This window comes from Papio anubis, chromosome 9 (genome assembly GCF_008728515.1).
Source record: "Papio anubis isolate 15944 chromosome 9, Panubis1.0, whole genome shotgun sequence".
NCBI lineage: Eukaryota > Metazoa > Chordata > Mammalia > Primates > Cercopithecidae > Papio > Papio anubis.
The window spans coordinates 114,686,097-114,709,955 of NC_044984.1; the positions used below are offsets into that span (position 1 = coordinate 114,686,097).

Below are 23,859 nucleotides of genomic sequence, written 5' to 3' on the forward strand. Positions count from 1 at the left end.
CCTAGCACCTTGCCTTGTACACAGCAGGTGTTTAATAACTGCTGAAGGAGTAGAAAGGGCCTCTGCTTAAAACACCTAGTGGCTTGAATGGCTTGAGCCTGGAGCTCCCCGGGCTGAGAGGTGAGCACCTCCTACTGTGAATCTTTCCTGAAAACTTTACATACAGTGGGCTCCTTCTCACTCAGATGCCACCTCCTCTAAGAAGTTTTCCCTGAATACCCCCACTGAGGTGGCCCTTTGTCCCCAACCCTAACGCCTTAGCACATTTCCCTGCTTTAATTTCCTTATGGAACTTCTCACCCTCCAAAAATATACTGTTTTAAATTAATTTTTTTGTAAAGATAGGGTCTTGGAAAGGCCAGGTGCGGTGGCTCATGCCTGTGATCCCAGCACTTTGGGAGGCCAAGGCAGGCGGATCACCTGAGGTCGGGAGTTCAAGTCCAGCCTGACCAACATGGAGAAACCCTGTCCTTACTAAAAAAAATACAGAAAAAAAAAAAATTAGCTGGGCGTGGTGGCACATGCCTGTAATCCTAGCTACTTGGGAGGCTGAGACAGGAGCATCGCTTGAACCCGGAAGGTGGAGGTTGTGGTGAGCCAAGATGGTGCCATTGCACGCCAGCCTGGGCAACAAGCGCACAACTTCATCTCAAAAAAAAATAATAATAATAAAATAAAATATAGGGTCTTGGTATGTTGCCCAGGCTGGTCTGGGCCTCAAGCTATCCTCCTGTGTTCGCCTCCCAACTCCTCCTGTGTTGGCCTCTCAAAGTGTTGGGATTACAGGCCTGAGCCATAGCACCCAGCCCAAAAATATCTTATTTGCTTTGGGGATACTCAGGTAAGCCTTTCTTGTTTTCCTTGATTTTTTTTTTAGACAGAGTCTAGCTCTGTTGCCCAGTCTGGTGTGCAGTGACATGATCTTGGCTCACTGCGACCTCTGCCTCCTGGATTCAAGTGATTCTCCTGGCTCAGTCTCCTAAGTAGCTGGGACTACAGGCATGCACCATCATGCCTGGTTAATTATTTTTTATTTTTTATTTTTAGTAGAGATGGGGTTTCACCATGTTGGCCAGGCTGGTCTCAAACTCCTGACCTCAGGTGATCTGCCTGCCTCAGGTTCCCAAAGGGCTGGGATTACAGGTATGCACCACCACGCCCAATTAATTTTTGTATTTTTAGTAGAGACGGGGTTTCACCATGTTGGCCAGGCTGGTTTTGAACTCCTGACTTTAAGTGATGCACCTGCTGTAGCCTCCCAAAGTGCTGGGATTACAGGCATGAGCCACCATGCCTGGCCTGTTTACTTGTTTACTGCTGTCTCCTTCCTCTGGAATTTCAGTTCCAGGAACGCAGGAACCTTGTCTGTCTCATTCACTGTTGTGTCCCCAGTGCCTGGTACAATTAATATTTATTGAATGCATGAAAACCACCCAAATCTCCTTTTCTGGGAGAAAGCTCAGGATCCCAGGTGCCCAAGCACCATCCTAACCTACCCCCTGCCTGCCAAGATATCTTTTTTTTTTTTTTTTTTGAGACGGAGTCTCGCCTGTGCTCCCAGGCTGGAGGCAGTGGCCTGATCTCGGCTCACTGCAGCGCCCGCCTCCCCGGGTTCACGCCATTCTCCCGCCTCTCCCAAGTATTGAGACTACATGCTCGGGCCACCACGCCTGCTAGTTTTTTGTATTTTTCTAGTAGAGACGGGCTTCACCCATGTTAGCCAGGAGGGTCTCGACCTCCTGACCTGGATCCACCCGCTTCTGCCTCCCAAAGGCTGGGAGCCAGGGTTTGAGCCATCAAGGCCCGCCAAGATATCTTTTTAGAGACATTTCTTCTGTCATTTCTTTAAGGCCAGGGATTGAGCTCTGAGGTCTGTTGTTTCAGCTCACTTAGGGCATTTCCCATAAAGCCAGAGGATAACCCTTAGCATGCTTTACCATAATTGTAAAGAATGACTTATTTATATAATAAGTATTTGTTCCCCTCTCTAAATTGCAAGTTCTGTGAGATCAGGGCCTGCCTCTGTCTTATGCCTGCTCTGTCCCCAGGGTCTGGGAGAGCATCCTGTGCACAGTAGGTCCGTAACACATGGCGCTCTGTTGCCCAGGCTGGAGTGCAGTGATGCAATCATGGCTCACTGCAGCCTTCACCTCTTGGGCTCATATGATCCTCCTTCCTCAGTCTCCCAAGTAGCTGGGACCACAGCCATGTACCACCACCACACCTGGCTAGTTTTCAATTTTTTTTTTAGTAAAGATGGGGTTTCACCATGTTGCCCAGGCTAGTCTTGAACTCCTGGCTTCAAGGGATACTCCTGCTTTGGCCTCTCAAAGTGCTAGGATTACAGGCATGAGCCACCAGACCCAGAACACATATTTCTTAAATGAGTATCAAGGACCTCCTTCCAGCCTTCCACCCCCACAACTATTGGCCAAACTCTCCCTCTTTTCAGGGAAGAGCCTCTGTCACTTGCATCTCTAGAGTTCTCCTCCCACCCCTTCCTTCACTCCAGGTTTCTCTGCCTCTCCCCCATTTTGGGGGAACCCTGAGCACTCCTTGGAAGGAAGGTCTTATCTAAAGCAAGGTCCATGCTCACATCCTCCACACATGGCCAGGTTGAGGGGAGAGTCTGGGGGTGGGGTGGGGGAGAAGCAGGTTGGACAGAGAAACCCCGCGCAGCCCACCCCACGTGCTCGCAGTCTCCTCGGCTCAAGGCCAGCCCTGCAGCTGAGCTGGCTGGCCCAAGTGAAGGTTCCAGTCAGGGAACCGGCCCCCTGTCACCTTCACCCTACTGGTCCAGAAGTCACCAAAGGGCTGGATTCGGCCCTTGGCAATATTTCATTTGGCTCACAGTGTTGTCAACATTTAGAATCTGCTGCCAACATTGAAAAATAATGGACAAATTCATACGAAAGCAAAAGCCAGGTTTCTGGCATCTCTGGAAAAACATGAGATCTGAGCACAGTGAGTCTGTATCCCCTCCCGGCAAGAGCTGGCTGGCACCAAGGGCAGGTACGCCCATGCCGAGTGCAGACGTCCCCACCCGGCCCACTCTGCAATCAGTTTGAGACCCTGGCTTGTTCACTGCGGGATCCCAGAGCCTCCATGGAGCTGGCACAAGGAAGGTGCTAGATAAATATTTGCCAAATGGATGAATGAGTGACTTTGCCTCCATCTGCTTGGCTTGGCCCTATGCCCCACCCTTAAGGGCCATGTAGCCGCCCAGACTGGCCAGTGCCCAGGCACAGGCTGCTGTGTCCCCACAGCCAGAGGGCTGGCGGGCAGGAGAAAAGGATCCCGTTAGCTTTCCCCAGGAAGCTCCCTGGGCCCCTTCTCTTTCTCCCCATGTGGCCTGAGAGGTATACAAAATCCGAGCGACTGACCTGTAAGCTCGGGGAGGACTGGGGCGCTCGGGAGAGGGGTCCGCTCTACACGGAATTCTAAAATGAAACGTAAAACAGCTTAGGAAAAAGCAGGGGAGGCCCCTTGGACATGGCCCAGGGAGGACAAATGCACCGACAGGGACACTGGGTGAGGAGACAGGCCATGCACAGGACCCAAGAGCTGGGGAGGGGGAGCGCACAGTTCCCAGAAGGCAGGGGAGGGCAAGGAGACAGACATAGAGGAGAGAGAGACAAAGCAGAGTTGCCACCTATACCCTGGGCACAGGGCAAAGCTGGAGGTACGATTCCAGTTGTTTGTTTCCTTCTTTTCTTTTCTATTTTTTTTTTTTTTTTTTATGAGATGGAGTCTCGCTCTGTCGCCCAGGCTGGAGTGCAGTGGTGCTATCTCTGCTCACTGCAAGCTCCGCCTCCCGGGTTCACACCATTCTCCTGCCTCAGCCTCCCAAGTAGCTGGGACTACAGGTGCCCGCCACTACGCCTGGCTAATTTTTTGTATTTTAGTAGAGATGGGGTTTCACTGTGTTAGCCAGGATGGTCTCGATCTCCTGACCTCGTGATCCACCCGCCTCGGCCTCCCAAAGTGCTGGGATTACAGGCATGAGCCACCACGCCCGGCCCTTAAAAAAAAAAAAGACAGGGTCTCACTCTGCTGCCCAGGCTGGAGTGCAGTGGCATGAACACAGCTCACTACACACTCAACCTCCTGGGCTCAAGCGATCCTTCCACCTCAGCCTCCTTAGTAGCTGGGACCACAGGTGCACAACATCATGCCTGGCTAACTTTTAAATTTTTTGTAGAGACAAGGCCTCACTATGTTGCCCAGACTGATCTCAAACTCATGGGCTCAAGCCATCCTCCCATCTCAGGCTCTCAAAGTGCTGGGATTACAGGCATGAGTCACCATGTCCAGCCTCGGGTGTCTCTAAAAGGCTTAGAATTGATTGTTACCAAAAACATCTCCCAGAATCCTCTTCTCGTGTGTGTGTGTGTGTGTGTCTGTGTGTATATGTGTGTATGTATGTGTGTCTGTGTGTGTATATGTGTGTGTGTGTCTGTGTGTGTGCGTGTGTGTGTTGGGGGGAAGGCAGCTTGATGAAAAGTGATGACCCTAGAATAGGTAGAACAGGTCAAGCTTGGGTCAAGTTCCAGCTCTGCCACTTCCTAGTTGGCTCATCTTAGCTTGTCATTCTTCCTCTCTGAGTCTACGTCCTCATTTCTAAAATGAGGATAAGCATGCTTCCCCCATGAGATTATTGAGAGAATTAGGCAACATCCCGTACACAAAGTTCTCCAAGCTGAACAGCCCTGAGGCAGAGGAGGTAAGTGCTTAGGGGCCCTCCAAATAAATAAGACCCCCAAGTAAATAAATAAATAAATATATAGCCTTGCAAAAGTTTGGTATTTCTTACTTCAAAGAAAACTGTATTGAATAGTCATCATGGGGAACTTCAGAACTTTGCTGGGCTTCCTGACATTTACTTTCAGGTCTAGTGTTATCTTTATGTTGGCTTACAAATGAGCGTGGTGATGAGAATGCTTTTCAATTGGTTTTCAGCATTTAGGGTCTCAGCATAATCCCTTGTTTGGACTTGAAAGAGTTCAGTCTACAGCCTGGCCATTATAGGTGTCCGTGATGATGCAATCAACAATGGCCCTCGGAGAGGTGCCCACTACAAGCCCAATGCCTTCTCTGGTGGAAGTGGCAACCCCGGAGTCAGGGGGGGAGGAGAGACAGGCAGGAGGCAGGCAGAGGATGGCCTGGGAGAAAACGGTGCCATGCAGGGTCACGCTGGGAGCCCCTGTCCCCAGCTTCTGGGGAGGGGTTGGAGGTGGGATGGGTGGGGAGAGGCCCTCTTTCCTCAGACATGCCCTTCCTTCCAAGCCTCCAGCAGGCAGACCCCCAGCCATGCACCCCCAGACACCACCCTGAGAAGTCAGATTGCCCGGGAACCAGGGGCATGCTGGCAGCAGAGGGTTACCAAGCAGGACTTACCAGGGAACTGGTAGGTGTAGCCAGGGGCGAGACCTGTATAACTCCGGCTGGCGTAGGTTGTGGCTTGGAAACCTGGGTAACCTGATGGGGTAAGGGGGCAGTGTCAGATGTCTCATCCACAGGGCGGATCCTGCTCAAGGAGAAGGACCTGAGCCACTCATGTCCCCTCACCTTCCTGTATCATGAATAAGAGCTGTACCCTCCAAATACCTTCTTCATGCCAAGCCCTGTGCTGAGCACACTGCACACTATTATCCCGTTAAACTCGCCTTAGAGGTAGGTACTGTTAGGCACCCCATTTTACAGACAGGAAACCGAGGCTCTGAAAGGTGACACTTTTTGGCTGAGAATAATCCAGTGCTCTTCGAGCTCTGGCTCCTGCTTCCCTCCTGTCCTCGTCTCCTGCACGCTGCCCCTCCCTCCCTCTGCTCCAGCCACACTGGCTTCCTTGCTGTTTTTCAGCTTTGCCAAGCTCATTCCCACCTCAGGGCCTTTGCACATGCCGGTGCCTTTGCCTGGAGCTCTCTTTCCAGATGACTGCATGCCTGAGTCCCTTTCATTGTACAAGACTCTGAAACATCTTCCCACAGGCGTCCTCCTTCCCATCAGCTACAATCTCTATCATGTTACCTTGGTTTTTCTTAGTACTGATGATCATTATCTGAACTTATATCATGATTTTTTTTTTCTTTTTTCTTTTTTAGAGACAGGATCTTGCACTTTTGCCCAGGCTGGAGTGCAGAGTGGTGCAATCATAGGTCACTGCAGCCTCAAACTTCTGAGCTCAAGTGATTCTCCTATCTCAGCCCCCCCCAGTAGCTGCGACTACAAGGCGTGTGCTACTATGCCTGGCTAACTTTTTAATTTTTTTGTAGACATGGGGTCTTGCTATGTTGCCCAGGCTGGTCTCGAGTTCCTAGCCTCAAGTGATCCTCCTGCCTTGGTCTGGAATTACAAGCATGAGCCACCACATCTGGCCAGAAACTACCCATAATTTCTTTAAGTGCTGATTTTCTGTCTTCTCAAAGAAAAATCAAATAGTTAGCAATAATGGTGCAATTAAGATTCAAATTCAGATCTGACTGGCTCCAAGCCTCTTAACCACCGATTTCACTATTTGTTAGATAATTTCTTTCTTTCTTTTTCCACTTTTTTTTTTTTTTTGAGATGGAGTTTCGCTCTTGTTCCCCAGGCTGGAGTGCAATGGAGCGATCTCGGCTCACAGCAACCTCCGCCTCCCGGGTTCAAGCGATTCTCTCGCCTCAGCCTCCCGAGCAGCTGGGATTACAGGCATGCGCCACCACCCCCAGCTAATTTTGTATTTTTAGTAGATACGGGGTTTCTCCATGTTGGTCAGGCTGGTATTGAACTCCCGACCTCAGGTGATCCGCCTACCTCAGCCTCCCAAAGTACTGGGATTACAGGCATGAGCCACGGTGCCCGACTTTTTTTCACTTTTTAAATGAAGGGTGAAAACAGCTCATGAATCGCCTTAGAAGAAAACTTTCTCAATGTTCCAAATAAAACAAAGTGAAAGAGACAGGACAACTAACTACAATACCTGACTGTAGCCTGGATCTTGTTCTAAAGGACAAAAATATTCTATAAAGAGTATTACTGGGTCTGGCTGGGCATAGTGGCTCATGCCTACCACCACAACACTTTGGGAGCCTGAGGCGAGAGGATTGCTTGAGGCCAGGAGTTCGAGACCAGCCTGGGCAACATAGTGAGACTCCATCTCTACCAAAAACAAACAAACAAAAAAAGAGCATTATTGGGTCAATTGATAAAACTGGAAAATAGAAAGTAGATTAGATAAAAATATTGTATCAATTATAAACTTAGGAAGTTGATAACTACACTGTGGTTACATGAAAGAATATCCCTAATCTTAGGAAGCATCAAAGGGTAAAGGGCCACGATGCATGTAACTAACCCTCAAATGATTCAGTGAAAAATTACAAGTGTGTGTGTGTATATATGTATACATCCATATTTGCAAACACACATATACACACATGTCTACACATAGAGTAAAACCGATCAAGCAAAATGGGGGCAAAATGTTAAGAACAGGTGAATCTGATAATGGTATACGGATGTTCTTTGTACTGTTTTATTTTTGCAGCTCCTCTGAGTTTGGGATTACTTCCAAATAACATGTTAAAGAAAAAAGGAAAACTTCAAGGAGGACTGTGCCCTGTTTGGAGGCTGCTCACCTCCTCCACTTCTGACCCGTTAGCCCATGCTGTGCCCCCTCCTCTGAATTCCCAGAGTACCTCTCTGTGCGTCCCTCCCCCAGGCCTGGCATAAAGACCCCCTTGTACTGTTGTCTTTCTGTGTGTACACATCTCATCTCTCCAGGGAGCCTCTGAGCTTCCTGGGGGCCGAACTCAGATTTACCATCCTCAGTCCTGGACCCAAAGCACAGCTGACTCCTGCTCAGCTTTCAAGGCTCATGGCAGCCTTCACCTCCTCCAGGAAGTCTCCCCAGCCTCCAGGTGGGTTTAGGTGCCTCCTTGGGCCTCCCACAGCCTCCAGTCACTCTGTAGAGGCAGTGCCCATTTACTCCTGTCTCCCACTTGAAGGGAAGCCCCATGAGAGCAGGCTCCACTTCTCAGAAGTTGCTCAATAAATATTACTTGAATGAATAAGACCAGGCAGCCTTCCTTTTGCCCCTCCAAAGGCCTGGAACACTTTTCCCCTTCCCGTCTCTCCAGCCTCCCCATCACTGGCTCCTACTCCACCCGCAGACTCAACTTAAATGTAATTTATTTTCCCACTTCTCCAAGTCGTGGTCAAGTTCCCTGTGACCACACTCTCCGCACCCTACACTTCTGCATCTGAAATCTATGTATCTTCTTCTTTTCCCTGCCAGATTGTAAAGCTCCAAGGAAAGGCATTGTTGCAATTCCTGGGATGATGTCTGGCATATAGAGTTGCTCAATAACTGTGTACTGGATGGATGAATGGATGGAGGAATGGACAGATGGAGGGATGGATAGAGAGAACGGACAGATTGACAGGATCAATTAATATGGTTGGACCTTTCTGCTGGCTACCACCAGAGGGCAGCACCCCCCAACCAAACCACCCCACCTTGGGTAGGACTGCCAGACGGGACGGATCCCTAGTCCCTACTCCTGCCCAATGACTCAGACAGGCGGAGGGCAGACCACAGAGGAGGTACAACACCCACACAGCCCCTGCTAGCCCTGGGAGCAGTTCCGACAGAAAGAAGCTGCAGGCGCAGGCTCGCGCATACCCAGCATGCCAATGCCCAGCATGAAGGCGTCCATTCCGTAGGGCATGACTCGAGACCTCCCCCGGGCTGAGCCCGTCGGCGACATCACCTCCTTTGGCTGAGCTTTCTTACATTCCACCTGCAATGAGACCTAGCAGTTAGTCTTTCCCATAGAGCTAGGGTCGTTAGCCCTCTTGTTCCCTGGAAAGACTCTATTAATTTTATTAATTTCACTGTCCACCTGAAAACAATTTCATGGTTACCACTGATGGAGCACTCACTATATGCTAGGGAGTGTGTAAACAGCTTTGCATGCAATCGTTCAATGAATGCTTACACTAATACTATGATGGAGGAGCTTTTCCACTCCCATTTGACAGATGTGGAAACTGAGGCTCAGAGAAGGGAAGTCATCTGCCCGAGTAACTACCGTGTAACACTGCCTTCCTGTCTAGGTTTTCAGGGGGTGGGAGAACTGGCTCTGCCTCCACTCACTCTGAGCCCCTCTGCCTCCCTTTAGAACTTCAAAGCTTCCCTGGCAGGCCCCCCAAGGAGCCCCAGTCTTCTCTGTACCTGTGCTCCATCCAATCCCAACTCACCATGTTTTTGTTTTTGTTTTGTTTGTTTTGTTTGAGACAGAGTCTCACTCACTCTGTTGCCCAAGCTGGAGTGCAATGGCATAATCTCAGCTCACTGCAACCTCCACCTCCTGGGTTCAAGCGATTCTCCTGCCTCAGCCTCCCGAGTAGCTGGGATTACAGGTGCGCACAATCACGCCTGGCTAATTTTTGTATTTTTAGTAGAGACAGGGTTTCACTGTGTTGGCCAGTCTGGTCTCGAACCCCTGACCTCAAGTAATCTGCCCACTTCAGCCTCCCCAAAGTGCTGGGCTTACGGGCGTGAGCCACTGCACCCGGTCCCAACTCACCATTTTGTTGTTGATTTCATGAAAATGAATTTCACACACTTTCTCCACGATGTCCTCACTCTCAAACGTGACAAACCCGAACCCTAGAGGTTGGACAAAGCATAAAGGCAAGGTCAGAACCAGAGCGCAGGGTCAAAACCCAACCCCAGGTCATACCAATATCCCCGCTCCTCTCTCTCTGGCAAGTGAGAGTTAATGAAAGGCTCTGCTCACAGCCTGGGATCCTCTCAACCACCCACTGAGGCAGGGTTTCAAGTCCCAGATTACAGATGAGGAAAATAAGGCCCAGATAAGTGAAGTAACTTGCCCAAGGTGACACAGCAAGTTAGAAAGTGGTAGAGCTGTGATGAGAATACACTCAACATGCTTTTTCTTGTCCTTAGGTGTTTCCAAACAGGGGAGAAAGAATACACATGCACACTCATTTAAACTTACACAAAGGTGTACATGTCCAAACATACAAATGTACATAGACACACACACATTCACGCATGCACACACCTAGATACCTGCGTATCACACACACTCTCAGGGCTGCTCTACACGTACAGTTACCCTGACATACCAGATATACACAGATATTTAGGCACAGATACCCCCTTTTGCACAGATACAAATACACACACACACACACACACACACACACAGAGCACATACCCCACTCCCATAATGGACTAAAAGTCCTGAAACAACTGGAGAAACAATCCCGTCTCCTCCTGAGTGTGCCCCAGGGGCTGGAAAGGGATTTCTCAGAAGGTAAGGCCCTTGGGAGAAAACAGCCAGGCGGTACACACGGTGTGGCCCAGACTCTCACAGGTTCAGAGGCAACGGGGCTGGGGGCTGGGGGCTGGGCCGGAGGTGACTGCCTGGAGCTGTGGAGTCAGCCTGACCCTGGGCGGCCTGGCCTAAGCTCTGGTTACCAGGGACAAGGTAAGCCTGGGCAGAGGCAGACACCACTAGGGTGGGGGTAGGAGGCTCAGTGGGTTGCAGGGGCTGGGGAGGTACTCCTCTGTTCCTCTTGTGTGTCTGCAATTCGGCAAGTTTCTAGCACAGGAAATAGCGGGACAAAAGGCTTCTGTAAGGCCAGGCCCGGGAGAGGACGCAGATCCTGGGGGATAGGATGTCAGGAGGCGAGATGAAAGGGCAGCTGTGACCTGCAGCCCCCTGGCTGACCACGGGGCCCAGCCTGGGAAGGGGGAGGGGGCCACACTCACCTCGGTGCCGGTTGGTGGTTTTGTCAAACATCAGCATGGCGTCGTCCACCTGAAACACAGCCCGCCATGGAGGACCCAGCAGATACCAGCAGAACCCACCACCACCAAGGAACAGGGGCTCCAGCAACCCACTGCCCTCTTGCCCACTCCAGGCTTGACCTTAAACCTCTTTCCTGCACAGGGGACAACTTTCCTTCTGCAATCCCACTGAATGCCATAGCACCCCCTTTTCAATCGCCATCATCTCAATGGACCAGCTTGCATTTATTAAGCTCCATCATCCTCCCAACATTCTCTGCACGGTAAGATCCCCATAGTGTTGATAAGAAAATAGGCTCAGAGAGGTGAAGTTGCCTGCCCAAGATCACACAGCAAGACCTTGACCAAGCTGGGGAGGCACAGAGAAGATGCTAGAGAAGGAAATATGGGAGGCAGGAAAATGACAAGATGGGGAAGCAAAAGTCTCATCCCTTCTGTAAAAGGCCAGGAGGACAGCAACCAGACTGGACTCCCCTCTCCGGCTACAGATCTTTTCCTCTAATTGAGGTTTCCTTTTGCTAGAGGCTGTAATTAAAGCAAGTAGAGTTCAGTGCCTGGGCTGCTTTGCCTCCCACTGACTGGGGGAGGGGAAGGAGACTGGGGAAAGAGGAGGGTCTACATCATCCATCCTCTCTTGGACCCCAGTCCACTCTTGTTACTTCCTCTAGGTACCCCTTGGATACACGGTCACCAAAGGCCTTGGTGCCACCTTCCTTTTGCCTGCATCTGGTGCCTCCTCCTTGCCTTCTTTCTTAGCTAAGGTCTAAGTCACTTTTGGTATAAATCAGGGGCTGCCTCTGATACCCAACCCAATCCTACTCCAGGCCCCGACCCTCCCCCAAATGACCAGACATCCAAAGGATGAAAAAAAAAAAATACTTTTCTCAAGCCATCAAGCCATGGGTAACCAGCCTCTTCCCTACTCTCCTTCCCTCTACTTCCAGGCCCATCATCCACCTTCTTCTTTTTGGAGACAGAGTCTCACTCTGTCATCCAGGCTGGAGTTCTGTCGCGTGATCTCGGCTCACTACAGCCCCCGCCTCCCAGGTTTAAGCAATTCTCCTGCCTCAGCCTCCCAAGTAGCTAGGATTACAGGTGCCCACCACCCCGGCTCATTTTTGTATTTTAGTAGAGACGGGGTTTCACCGTGTTGGCCAGGCTGGTCTTGAACTCCTGGCCTCAAGTGATCCACCCGCCTCGGCCTCCCAAAGTGTTGGGATTAAGGGTGTGAGCCACTGTGCCCAACCCCATCATCCAGCTTCTAAAGGCCCTCCCCTGCCTCATTAAAGACCCTGAACTACAGTGATCCTCCAGCTCTTCTTAGCCATCAAGCTACAGTGGGCCTCTGACTCCCGCTGAGAGAACCAGGATCCCACTGAGCCAGGAGCAACAAGGTCCCTGGAGAATCTCATGACATCTCTCTTCTCAAACAGCTGCCTGCACCGGGGCCCATGCTGCAGAGTGGCACTCTCACTCCCACCCTATGGACCCACTCTGAGTCCCAATCCCAAATCAGCCAGACCACCCGAATGGGACAGTCATTTCAGGTTCAGCACATCTTCCCCACCCCTTGCTTAACCAATGAGAAACAGAAACCCAGAAAGAAGGACTGTGATCAAAGCATAGGCTTTGGGTAGGATGGGCCTGAGTTGGAATCCTGAATCCTGCATTTGCTGGTTGGGTAACCTTGGGCAGGTGACTTGATGTCTCTCTGGCTTTGGTTCCTCATCTGTGAAATAGGCATAACAGTGTCTATCTTACAGGTTGAAGTTAAATGAAAGACACTTTTTTTTTGGAAATGGGTTCTCGCTATATTGCCCAGGCTAGTCTTGAACTCCTAGGCTCAAGCAATCCTCCCATCTCACCCTCCTTGGTAGCTGGGACTACAGGTGCGCACCACCGAGCATGGCTATGGGAGGATTTAGTGAGATAGTGCATGTAACACTCTTAACTCACAGCACCCGGGATACAGTAAGTGCTTAATAAATAACAGCTATTATTGTTATCTTTACAAGGGAGGGACTTGCCCATAGTTACATGGGGGAGCATGGCAAAGCTGGAGAGAGAGCAGCCAGATACTATTGGCTTGAAGGTTACATGAGGACAGCGTCTGTGTCATTTAGGGCCATGACACCATCCTATTGAGCACCTTGACTGCGGCTCAATCATTTTTTGAATGAATGAATGAATGAATGAACCGGCCACACCCTCCCCCCTAATCCTACAGCTTGGATTCCCTGCCTGACCCACAGATGGATTCAGACCATATCTACAACCTTTCTCGTCTTCCTCCACCCAACCCTGGAAGGAAGGACACCATCCCTGGCCCCACTACAGCCTTCAACCTGAGCCTTGGCTGGAGAGGCCCCTAGTGGGACGGTGGGGTTGAGGCCAGGGCAGGGGGCAAGGAAGATGGCTGGGGGTCCGGGTTACCCCCACCGGTGTCCCCTCTTGGGGCCAGCTGAGGGGAGGGAGGCTCCCGGCCCAGTGTCCTTAATAGGCTTTGGTCTCCATGGGAACCCGAGGGCAGGGGGGATCGGGCGGGGGGAGGGGAGGCGGCCGAGGCCTGCTGACCAGTGGGAGCCGAGCCGCCAAGTTCGGCGGCCGCTAAGCCTGAGTGGCAGCCATGGCGGCTGACCATTGTTCCCCCCTCGGCGGCGGCCCCTCGATCCGGGCGGGGGGCCCCCCGCCGCGGGGCCCTTGGCATTCCCGGCTGTCCCCCTCGCTCCCTGGCAGCCTATTCTCCGGCTCCCCCTGGCCTCCCCGGGCCGGTTTCACATGCCAACGCCGATTTAGGCCCGAACAAAAGACGCGGCCGCTGACGGCTTCTCCTGGGGCCCGGTTGCCATGGCAACGCCGGCCCCGGGGGCAGGCGGCCTCCAATCACAGCTGCTGGATCAGATTAGTGCGAGCTCTAATGCTCGGCGCTCAGACACAAAGACACCCCGCCGCAGCCGAGCCGGGCCTGCTGCTTCCCAGGAGCGCCCTACCCTCTGGGGCCCAGGCCCGCCCGACCTGCCCTCCATCCCGGACCCAGGTGCCCACCGAGGCACGAAAGCCAAGGCCTCTGGTCCCCCACACCACCAGCCTCAGCTGGCCAGGGGACACCTCCCCGCCACACACACACAATCCCAGGCCCATTTCCCAGGCCACGTCCCCCTTCGCTTGCCTGGGGGTGACTCGAAGTGTCTTGATGGGAAAGTAGAGACCCAGCCTCTCGCCTGTCTCACCTAAAAGAAGAAAGACCAGGGACCCCGGCCCCAAGCAAAACAACCCTCTTTCCCTCCTAGACTTCAAACCTAGGCCCCTCTCTGCCATCTCCCCATGGGACCCCAAAGTTCACATTGTCCACCTTTCAGAGGACACCCTATTGTCAGATGTCGCCATAACATCTACCTCTTCAGAGGCCCAGAAATTAAAGCTCCATGCCCCCTCAGAGCTCACAGTCAATCCTCCGGGCCTGATCAGGAATTGGGGGGTGCTCTCATCAGTTTCCCCCAATACCCAGGGGACCAGCAGCCCCCCAGCTCCTGCTCCAAGCTCCCCACCTGTGCAAATAGGGTGCCGAGTGCAATTGGGAGTCATATTTATTGCCTCCTTATCATCCTCGCACGGAAGGAGTGGGGAAAGGTTCAATAGCCCGCGGCCTGGACAGGTGCAAACTCCCAGGGGGCCACAGGGTGACTTGATTGAACTGGCTGCGGGGAGCACTGCCTCCCTTGTGAGAATGAAGATAAGAGAAAAATACAGTGGAAGGGCAACAACAGGGCCAGCTACTGTGTGGCTTCTCTGTCCCTAGGGATGTCCTGACTCTGAGGATCACAGATGAGCCAGGAGGCTGCAAGGTGGATTGGCCTGGTCTCCCCCCACAGCAGGATCCAGCCCGGCTCTCATCTTTTGCAGAAATTGAATGACCTGGCTGAATTCGGCTTGCTAGTGCCCCATTCTACAGCATGTTCACAGCCCTAGCAGCGAGCGCCCCCAGTTTAAACCCACCTTCCCAAACTGCTCAAAATATTGCTTCACGTCCTCCACCGTGGTGTTCACCGACAGCCCCCCCACAAAGATCTTCTTCGTTCGAGTCACCATCTGTTAGGGGAGGGAATGAGAAAGTGGGCATCTGAGTCCTGTGGCCTACCGCCACCAGCAGGGGCTCGAGCCCCCCTGCCAGGATGCCAGCTGACAAGCTCTCTGTGGCCCCAGCCTCTTGAAAGGCCCCCCAAGCTCCCTCTTGGACCCCCGCCTCTAGGCCTGTTATGGGCAGCTGTGCACCCACACCCTGGCTGGCTCGAGTGTGCCTCCTTCCTGCCTCCCTCCCTAGGGACTATGTCCAGAAAATGCCTTCCCTAAGGACTAACACAGGGAAGGGGGCGGGCTGGTGACTCAGACCCACAGCCTAACTCTAAGACCCCACCGGCCCTCCTGGGAGACCCCCAAGGTCCATCACAGTCTCCCTGAACTCAATGCTGACATTTTCCTCATCAGCCTCCTCCCAACACAACCTCTGGCAGCCCCGTGGCCCCAGCCCTGTTTTAGGAAGAACACATGGTCCTAATTACCCCAGGAGCGCATGGCTAATCCGCGGCAATTCCCAGCCCCATCCTAACACTAAAGCACCTTCTGTCACCAAACTGCTTAATGGAATTAACCCAATTCCGACCATGTGCTCCCTGGTGCGGCTTCCTTCGAATACCTGCTCCATAATTGCTTTCAGGCCCTCTACTGGACCCTTCCAGAGATGCCCCTTTCCTGTCTCCCAAAACTCTTCCTCTCCTTCAGCCCTGGCAGGAGCTGGGGGCCTTCATGGAATTCACTGGCCCGGAATCTTAAAGAGCTCTAGTTCCACCTGGCAAAGGAGGAAAGCGAGCTCTCCTGGAGAGGGACCTCGTCCTAGGACCCATGAGAACTCAGGGGTCCTGACCCTGTGTTCTGCAATCAGTCTTTCCTCCTGTCCTCTATGTTCAATTGCTTCCCAAGGAAGACCTGGCTAGTTGCCCTGAGGCCTGGAATAGACTGTTAGGCCCCTGCCCTGCACCAAAAGTTTTTTGAGTGTTGTATCGCTCAACTGCTCAGAAATCCATTCTCTGCACACCTTGCCCCTCTCACTGGGAGAACTCGCCAGAGCAGCAGGGTAAGAGAGCATTGAGAAAGCAGCCATAGACATCTAAACTGAAAGACAACAGGTGACAGAGTCCGTGGTCCCCTCTGCCTCTGTAAAGGGTGACTGGGGGGATCCAAGGGTAGCTTCCTAGCCTGACTGTAGGGCAGCCTTAGGGTCTAAGTCTGTCCTGTATTTCACTTCCAGAGGCCTGGGCATTAAGGCTGTGGTCTGTGATGTTGGAATTAGACTCGGGCTCTAAACTCTACTGGCTTCAAATACAGGACGATGAATCCTCTGAGTAGCTCCCCTTTCTCCCAACACACGCAAGCCCCTCTCCAGTCCACTCCAGAGCTCACATGGAAAGACGTGTCCTTGCTCAGGCCACAGAGCAAGGACGTGAAGAATTCCCTTTTCCCAGCCCAGCCCATTCCACAAACACTCCAATCAGAGGTTCCAGAAGCATCTTCCAGAGCAGAAAATACTGGGAAAATCACTGCTCAGCATTGCCCGCAGTAAGAGAGCTCCTCCCAGACATAGACACACCTACCTTGGGCTGTGCTCGCCGAGGAAAGGCCACCTTGGGGTCAATCTACAAGAAAAGGGAGAGGTAGAAGGGGTCTTGGTTATCGCATTTTTAGAAGAGTGACCACACAGCCTTCAGCCCTCAGGACCTCTCTCCTCCCAGGACACAAAGGTGACAGAAATCACAAAAGCCTCTAGGAGGACAGAATAGTGGTTAAGCATTTATTTTTATTTTTTTCAGACAGAGTCTCACTCTCTCACCCAAGCTGGAGTGCAGTGGCACGATCTTAGCTCACTGCAACTTCTGCCTCCTGGGTTCAAGTGATTCTCCTGCCTCAGCCTCCCTAGTAGCTGGGATTACAGGTGCGCAACACCACACCCAGCTAATTTTTGAATTTTTAGTAGAGATGGGGTTTCACCATGTTGGCCAGGCTGGTCTCAAACTCCTGACCTCAGGTGAGCCACCCGCCTCAGCCTTCCAAAGCGCTGGGATTACAGGCATAAGCCACCGCGCCCAGCCAGTTAAGCATTTAGACCCTAACGTCCCACTGCTGGCTTCAAATTCCATTTGCACTGCTGCCCAGCTGTGAGACTATGGACAGGTTATTTCCCCTCTTTGAACGTCAGGGTCAAGTTCACCTGCAAAATGGGCAAATAATAACACCCACCTCAAAGGGTCATCAGCAGATTATTGGAGATAATGCATACAAAGCACTTGGCATGGTGTCTAGCTCACAGCAAAAACAAAAACAAAAAAATGTAAGCCGTCTTATTCCTTCAAGTATCAGGTAAATCGAGGGCCTTCCTTGCGTAACTGACTTCACACAGATGACCTATCTAGGTAAGGTATGCAATTCAGGCTTTGGAAACCCTGCAAATGGGAATACTCTGTCTGCAAAAGGCCACAGGATGACAGTTCATAACCATCAGGAGTAGGCTCAGTTCTGTTTTCCCGGTACTATCAACATCAAACAGCTCTCCTTGAGGCTGTGAGCAAACAGCTCCCTGATAATGCAGCTGGGCTTGGGGCAAGGCAGAGTGCAGTCTTCGGTGACGTGAAAGGGCATGGGACTTGAACTTAGAAACTCTGGGCCTCTTGCCAAGCCTGTGAGACCACGGACAAGTTCTTGGTAATGCACTCGAACTCTCTGAGCCTCAGTTCCTTCATCTGCAAAGTGGGGACAATCACACCCGCTTTTCCCAGGGGCAGCTGCGGGGAATCAGATGAGATAACGTGGGTGAAAGCGGCCCTTTGTGAACTGCCCTTCATTGCACAAACAAAGGTGCTATTACCAGCAGGCCACCTTTGCCCTTGGCTGTGAACAACTAGAGGGAAAAATCAAGAGGCATCTGGGTGTACTCCTGGGTACTATAGCTGTATGACAAACAGCAAAAGACAGGGCATGAGAGGCTGTGATCCACGCAGGGCCTACGGGGCCAGGTCAGGCCAGAGCTTTTTGCCACCCACATGGGTGGACGTCATTCATAAGTTCACCAGCCAATCGCAGGGAAGATCTATCTTTTCCCAAAGTTCCTTGTGTTCAAAACTCAGCCTCGTTCTAGGCAGCTGGCTCTGGCTTCTCTCTGAATGGCACAGACCAGGAACTAGCCTCCTACAGGCTCCCCCACTGGAATCGGTCCACAGAGATGGAACCTCCAAAATCCACACTAGGGCAATGGCTCCTCTCCTGCCAAGTCCCACTGGGCTCCGGGGAAAAATCACAACTGCCCATTTCTCCCGCCTGAAGTTTCAATTCCACACCTCCACGGACATGTCCATCCTTCTATTTCTCCCAGAAGCAGCCGCCCCAGCCACCAGCGCACCACACAGTCCCCCTACACAGACCCCGATGGGGAGACGGTACCCAAGCCATGTTCCCACAGACCCACGCACACCCCATCCCTGACACACCCCACCTCCACTGTGACTCACAGCTGGCAACATAAATAAAACCCAACAAGTAAATAAAAGGTGAAAGTCAGAACTCAAAATAGACTCCCCACAGTAAACCTCCCTCCCACCCCCTTTCCCAGGCTGGAGGACGCCAAACACAGACAAAGCCCTGGCTCTTTTCGGCCCCATCTCCTAAGGATAGTCATCTCACCCTCCTTCCTCCCTCATTCTCTTCCCCTTTATCAATCTTCCACTCCTCCATCCCCCAGCCCCTAAATCTCAGCTTCCTCAGCACTGCAGAAGCCATCAGTGCATTCTGAGGACAGGGGATGGTAGCAGAACAGGCAGCTTGATGGCAGATAATCACCAAAAACAATAGGCCACTGTCTCTCCATTTCCAGGCTTGGGTCACTCAGGCTGCGCCAAGAAGATCCTTTCAGAGCCGGCAAAGTTGAGGCCTGGCCTCATTTGCTCATTACTGCGAGCAGGAGCGGGAGCCACTGGGCAGAGATAACAGGAGCTGGGGACAGGCGGTAATTTGACAAATTCTTGGGCACAAGCAGCTATTGTTGCAGGTAAACAGGAGCCAGGGACTGACCCAAGCACCCAAGCAGAGAGGCCCAGGACTGGGGGACAGCCAGGGAGCATGGAGAGAAGAGATCCACACTATCCCTGACCCCGGCAGACAGACACCCCCATCAGATGGGGTAACCCCCTCCTCTGACTTTCCTCCTTTTCCATCTGCCCTGGAGCCAGCGCCCCCTGCAGGGTCTAAGGCACGAAGGAGCTGTGGGACAACAGCAAAATGTTCCAGGAGTCTGAATGCCAACCAAGCAGCTTCTCCTATGATCTAGTTTTCCAAAGGGTCGTTTCCAGGCAAGCTAGAGCCCTTCTCATAAATCCCCTCCGTGGGCAAAGCAGGTCCCTGTCTTCCACACAAAGCAAGGAGCTCATTGACCGAAAGTCGGGGGAGGAGGGAAGGAGGAAGGGAGGGGGCTTCAAGGGATGCTTTGCCATTGGTCTGGATGAAGAGGGGGTGTCGCTGAGCCAAATACTAGTTAGAGTTCACAGAAGCCACCGGGTGGGTCACTGCTACCCTGACTCACCCAATTTGGGCTGGGGGAGGGACCTAGCCCCACCCCAATCTCTGCTCTGAGGCATCATGATTAGTACTTCTAGGGAGAGGGTGGCGGCTGCCTCTCCCCTCACCAGGACTAGGGGAGGGGGGATGTAGCATCTCATGGCAAGCCGGGGATTTTTCTCCTCCCTCTCCCCCCCAACTCTAGTGACAAAGTTTCAGAGCATGGCAGCCCTCTTACTCAGAAAAACTCCCTCCTTCCTCACGGACCCCGTCCAGCTGTCCCCTGGGGAGAGTCCTGACCCTCTCCTCCGGCAGCCTCCCTCTCCCAAAGGACCCCCGAAGCCCCGAGGGCCACTCACTGTTTTGGAGTCGAGCTCGTGCCGCGATTGCGCCAGCACTTTATCCACCCCCGCCTGGTCCATGAAAGTGACGAAGCCGAAACCCCTGCGCGCCGTAGTGAGGGAGAGGCAGATGGTTACAAGGCAGTGAGTGGCGGGTGGAGGGGGGCGAGCCGGGAGCAGGAGGAGGGGGTGAGGGGCTCACCTGGATCTCTTGGTCAGGGGGTCCCGCATCACCAGACACTCCTTCACCTCCCCGAACTGGCCGAAGTATTCGCGCAGCCCTTCTGTAACCACACACCCGCCTTCGGACCAGCCCGGGCCCCGCGCCCTTCCCCCCTCCCCCGTCCTTTGCCCCCGGTGACCCCGGAGCGGCCCGGCCGCCCCCGCGCCAAGCTGCCCGCGCGCTCTCCACTGCCGCCGCCCCCCACCGCCCTCGCCCCGTTCCCGCTGAGCCTCCTGGCGCCCACCGGGGCCCCGGGAAGCCGAGGGCCGAGCTGGGCTGGAGGGGGGACGGCTCCGGCCGGGTTCCCGCCGCTCCGGGAGCAGCCTCACAAAAGTTTGAGCCGCAGGTGCGAGCGGAGTTGGCGCTGCCGCCGGCGGGTCCCGGGGGCCCAGCCCACCCCCCGATACCCCCTGAACCCCTCATCTGCTCCCCTCCACCCGCTGGGCCGGGTGCGCTCGCGGATCGCCCGTCGCTCTCGGGGTCTCCGGGCGGGGCGCGAAAGAGGGCGCGAGGGCGCCCGGGGTCAGTAGGGCGCAGGGCTGGGCTGGGGTGTCCGGGTCCGGGGCGCCGGGGGGTCCGGGGTGCCCTGCCGGACCGGCGGGCGCTCCTGGGCTCGCTCACCCTGCGTAGTCTGCCAACTGAGTCCCCCGATGAACATCTTGCTGCGGGAGGAGGAGAGACACAAAGGGCCCGCGTGAGCGCCGGGCGCCAGGGCGCAGGGGGCGCGGGCCCGGGCCCCGGGGAGGCCCGGCCCGACCCGGATCGGCCATGTTGGCGGGGCCGGGGCGGGCGCGGGCCAGGCAGGCCGGGCCGGGCCGTACCAGGGGTCGTGCGGCGAGTCCGGGGAGGCGAGGCCGGGCTGGGGCGCGTCAGTCTCCATCGGGAGCCGCGGGCGGCGCGGGCAGCGGAGCGGCGGCGGCGGCGGCGGCGGCGGCGCTCGGCGCGGGGCAGATGAGGAGCGCGGCGAAGGGGGCCGGACGGACAGGCCATGCTGCCCCCTCCCCCGACCCCGCTCGGGCGGGCGGGCGGGGACGGCCGAGGGGAGGGCCCGCCGGGGGCCGACCTGCCGGCTCCTCCCCCCGCCGCCCTGCGCGCATAAAGCCCCGCGCTCGCCCGCGCGCCCGGGCGCCCGCGGAGGCGGCGGCGCCGGGACCCCCTCCCGCGGGGCTCCCGGGTCCCCGGGGCCGAGCGAGACCCCGAATCCCGGTGCGGGCCGGGACCAGGGCGCGGCCGCACCCCCCACCCACCCCGGCGCGGGGGCCTGGCCGCGGGAACGCCCTCCCGGAATGAAGCGCTTCCCGGTGCCTTCAAGGTAGCTCGGTTCCGGATCGAGAACCCTCCCCGGTCTTCCCTCTCAGGTCCCTGCTGTCCAGAATTGAGAGAACCCCAATCTCCTCGGGTCGGGCGGGAGATAGCCCCAGTGCCCCCCAGTCCCCACACGCTCCATTTCCCCAGTCGGAGCGAGAAGCCACCCTCAGAGCCCCCAGTTTCCTCCCAGCCTAATTCAGAGCCCCCCGCCCCCACCCCAGGGCTCTAATTTAGAGTCCTGTCTCCGCTCTCACGATCCCATATTCAGTTTGGGGACCTTCTCAGTGCCTCGCGTCCCGCGTGGGGAACCTCCATCAGCACCCCAGTAGAAACCGTATCCGCTTCCCCAGTCTGTCCTCAGCCCTTGGTGCCCAAAGTGCGAGTCCCCCTTAGCTTCCCCAAATCCCTGCTGTCCCCATTAGTGGACCCTATAGTCTGTTGAGAAAATCCCCCGCCCCAAGCCCGGGTTCCCAGTTTGCCGTCACCCCCACCCCCCGGTGTGAGGAGTCTCCCCTGGTTCTCTCCCTCCCTGGCCGGTTTTTGTGAGCTCCAGACTTCTGTCCTGATTCGGGAAACCCGGTTTCAGAAGCTCACCACCCCCACCACACTGAGGCTGGAGGAAAAGGCAGTGCCTCTTAGAGCCTCCCGTTTCCAGTTTAGGAGCCCAACGCCTTATCTGTGCACCGTCCCCTCCGAATGACCCCCTTCTTTTGCAGAGGTCCATATCCCCACCTTTCCATATTCAAGCCTTAGAACCCCTCACTTCCCTGACTGAAACCAGCCAAGAAAGGGTCAAAGCAGGAAGCTTAGGTGGCCAACATCCCTTCTCCCCATTCCTGCTGGGGGTCTCAGTGCCACAGAAGCCCCTCCCTCCCAACTCACCTTCTACTCCTTCCCCCATCCCGTGTAATTCCATCCCGTGTAATCCAGTGACAACCCTTGTTGACAAACCCTTTTCTGGATTGCCACGGGAGCTTCACGATCCACTCCTGAATATCAACACCTCTCCTTATTCCTGGGTCATCCATAAGTCTGACCCCTGGAAGGGTGCCCATCCCCCTCTTGTTCCCAGCCTCTCCTTATCCCCACCTCTCCATATCCCCAGCTCACCATGCAGAGAAGAAAATGAGAGACTTACAGTAATGGTTTCCTTGGGGACCTTCTGGGAACGCTCAGCAGGTATATCCTGCCACCCTGTGAGCATAACACTAGAAACAACTTGCTTTTTCCTGTTTGTGTCCCCTACTCTGCCCCACAGTTTCTCAGCATCCCCTGGACTGGGGACTGGGGACTGGGGGGCAACCCACACAAGGCATTTCTTACCATTTCAACACAAAAACATTCCAGTTTGTGTCGTAGGAGAGACACAGACGAGGGTGAGCAGGTAGCCTCTGCAGTATTAGGGAGCTGACTCTTCTTAGGTCTGAAGCTAAAAAGGGTCATTGGAGAGGTGCAGGGAGTAGGGATCTCCAGTGTTCTGGACTTTGGTTTGTGTGCTGGTGCTGCTGGCCAGATGAGCTTGAAGGATAGGAAATGGGTCCTTTCCGGCAGCGGCAACCTACCCACGAGAGCGAGAACGTGCCCCTCGAAACAGATCTCCGTCATCCCTCTCCAGAAAAGAAGAGAAAACACAAGAAGAACGCCTGGTGCAGAGTCCTGATTCCTACTTCATGGATGTGACATGCCCAGGATGCTATAAAATCACCATGGTCTTTAGCCATGCACAAACGGCAGTTTTGTGTGTTGCCTGCTCCACTGTTCTCTGCCAGCCTACAGGAGGGAAAGGAAGGCTACAGAAGGATGTTCCTTCAGGAGGAAGCAGCACTCAAAGCACTCTGAATCAAGATGAGTGGGAAACCATCTCAATAAACACATTTTGGATCAAAAAAAAAAAAAAAAAAAGGAAATGGGTAAGGGCATCTGTTCAGAGTCAGCCAAGGCTGTGTAAGAAGTAGCTTGAGATAGGATCCATGTATTAGCATCTTCATTCAGGATCTCCGAGAAGGTCTATCTCTTTTGGTCAGTAGCTTGTTCGTATCACGGTAACATGGGTTAGACTTAGACAAGTTCTCTTTCAGTGCAGGTTTATCTCAGTCGCGCAGCTTCAGTCCATTTTGTTCACAGTAGGGGCCACAAGTCCTTCTAGTGGTAGCCCTCACAGGACAATGCAGTTGTAAACGCATGATCCTCATAGTAAATTGAGGATCTCAGTGGTATTAAGGAAAAATGATCTTTAGAGCAACTGCCCCAGACTTCAGAATTAAGAGATTAGAGAATGTGGTTCCAGCTCTTTTTCTCTGGTACTACATATACAGAACACTCAGAGAATAAAAGAAGAATTTGCTTTATAGTTTTTAAAAAATCCTCTTGGGAAAGACAGTGAGTAAATGATATTATGCAACTTGGCACGTATTTACTGAACATCTTCTATGTACTAGACATTGTCCTAGGTGCTGTAGTCCCAGCAGCTGCCTTTGTAAAGCTTGCATTCTAGAGATGAGTCATATAAGTAAATGAATGAATGAGTGAATGAATAAACAATAGATAAATAAATGGTGTGTTCAGTT

The 23,859-nt window shown here is 53.7% G+C and overlaps 1 protein-coding gene and 1 pseudogene across 4 annotated transcripts in view; one reads left to right on the top strand and one right to left on the bottom strand.

Moving 5' to 3' along the window:
• Nucleotides 1–20,947, bottom strand: part of MSI1 (musashi RNA binding protein 1) — a 28,201-nt gene extending 7,254 nt beyond the window's left edge. For 2 of the 4 annotated variants that reach the window (XM_031650820.1, XM_009181830.3), the window contains exons 1-11: nucleotides 20,806–20,947; nucleotides 20,606–20,646; nucleotides 19,964–20,045; nucleotides 19,780–19,864; nucleotides 16,471–16,512; nucleotides 14,819–14,911; nucleotides 10,784–10,832; nucleotides 9,570–9,652; nucleotides 8,663–8,780; nucleotides 5,398–5,478; nucleotides 3,384–3,440 (exon numbers count right to left, since the gene is read on the bottom strand). In XM_031650820.1, the coding sequence (XP_031506680.1) occupies nucleotides 3,384–3,440; nucleotides 5,398–5,478; nucleotides 8,663–8,780; nucleotides 9,570–9,652; nucleotides 10,784–10,832; nucleotides 14,819–14,911; nucleotides 16,471–16,512; nucleotides 19,780–19,864; nucleotides 19,964–20,045; nucleotides 20,606–20,646; nucleotides 20,806–20,864 (790 nt within the window). In that variant the 5' untranslated portion in view covers nucleotides 20,865–20,947. The remainder of the gene's footprint in view (nucleotides 1–3,383; nucleotides 3,441–5,397; nucleotides 5,479–8,662; nucleotides 8,781–9,569; nucleotides 9,653–10,783; nucleotides 10,833–14,818; nucleotides 14,912–16,470; nucleotides 16,513–19,779; nucleotides 19,865–19,963; nucleotides 20,046–20,605; nucleotides 20,647–20,805) is intronic. The other 2 variants (XM_031650822.1, XM_031650821.1) reach the window with 1 other exon arrangement.
• Nucleotides 20,948–22,397: 1,450 nt separating this feature from the next.
• On the top strand, nucleotides 22,398–23,174 carry LOC116268942 (annotated as a pseudogene).
• Nucleotides 23,175–23,859: the final 685 nt, after the last annotated feature.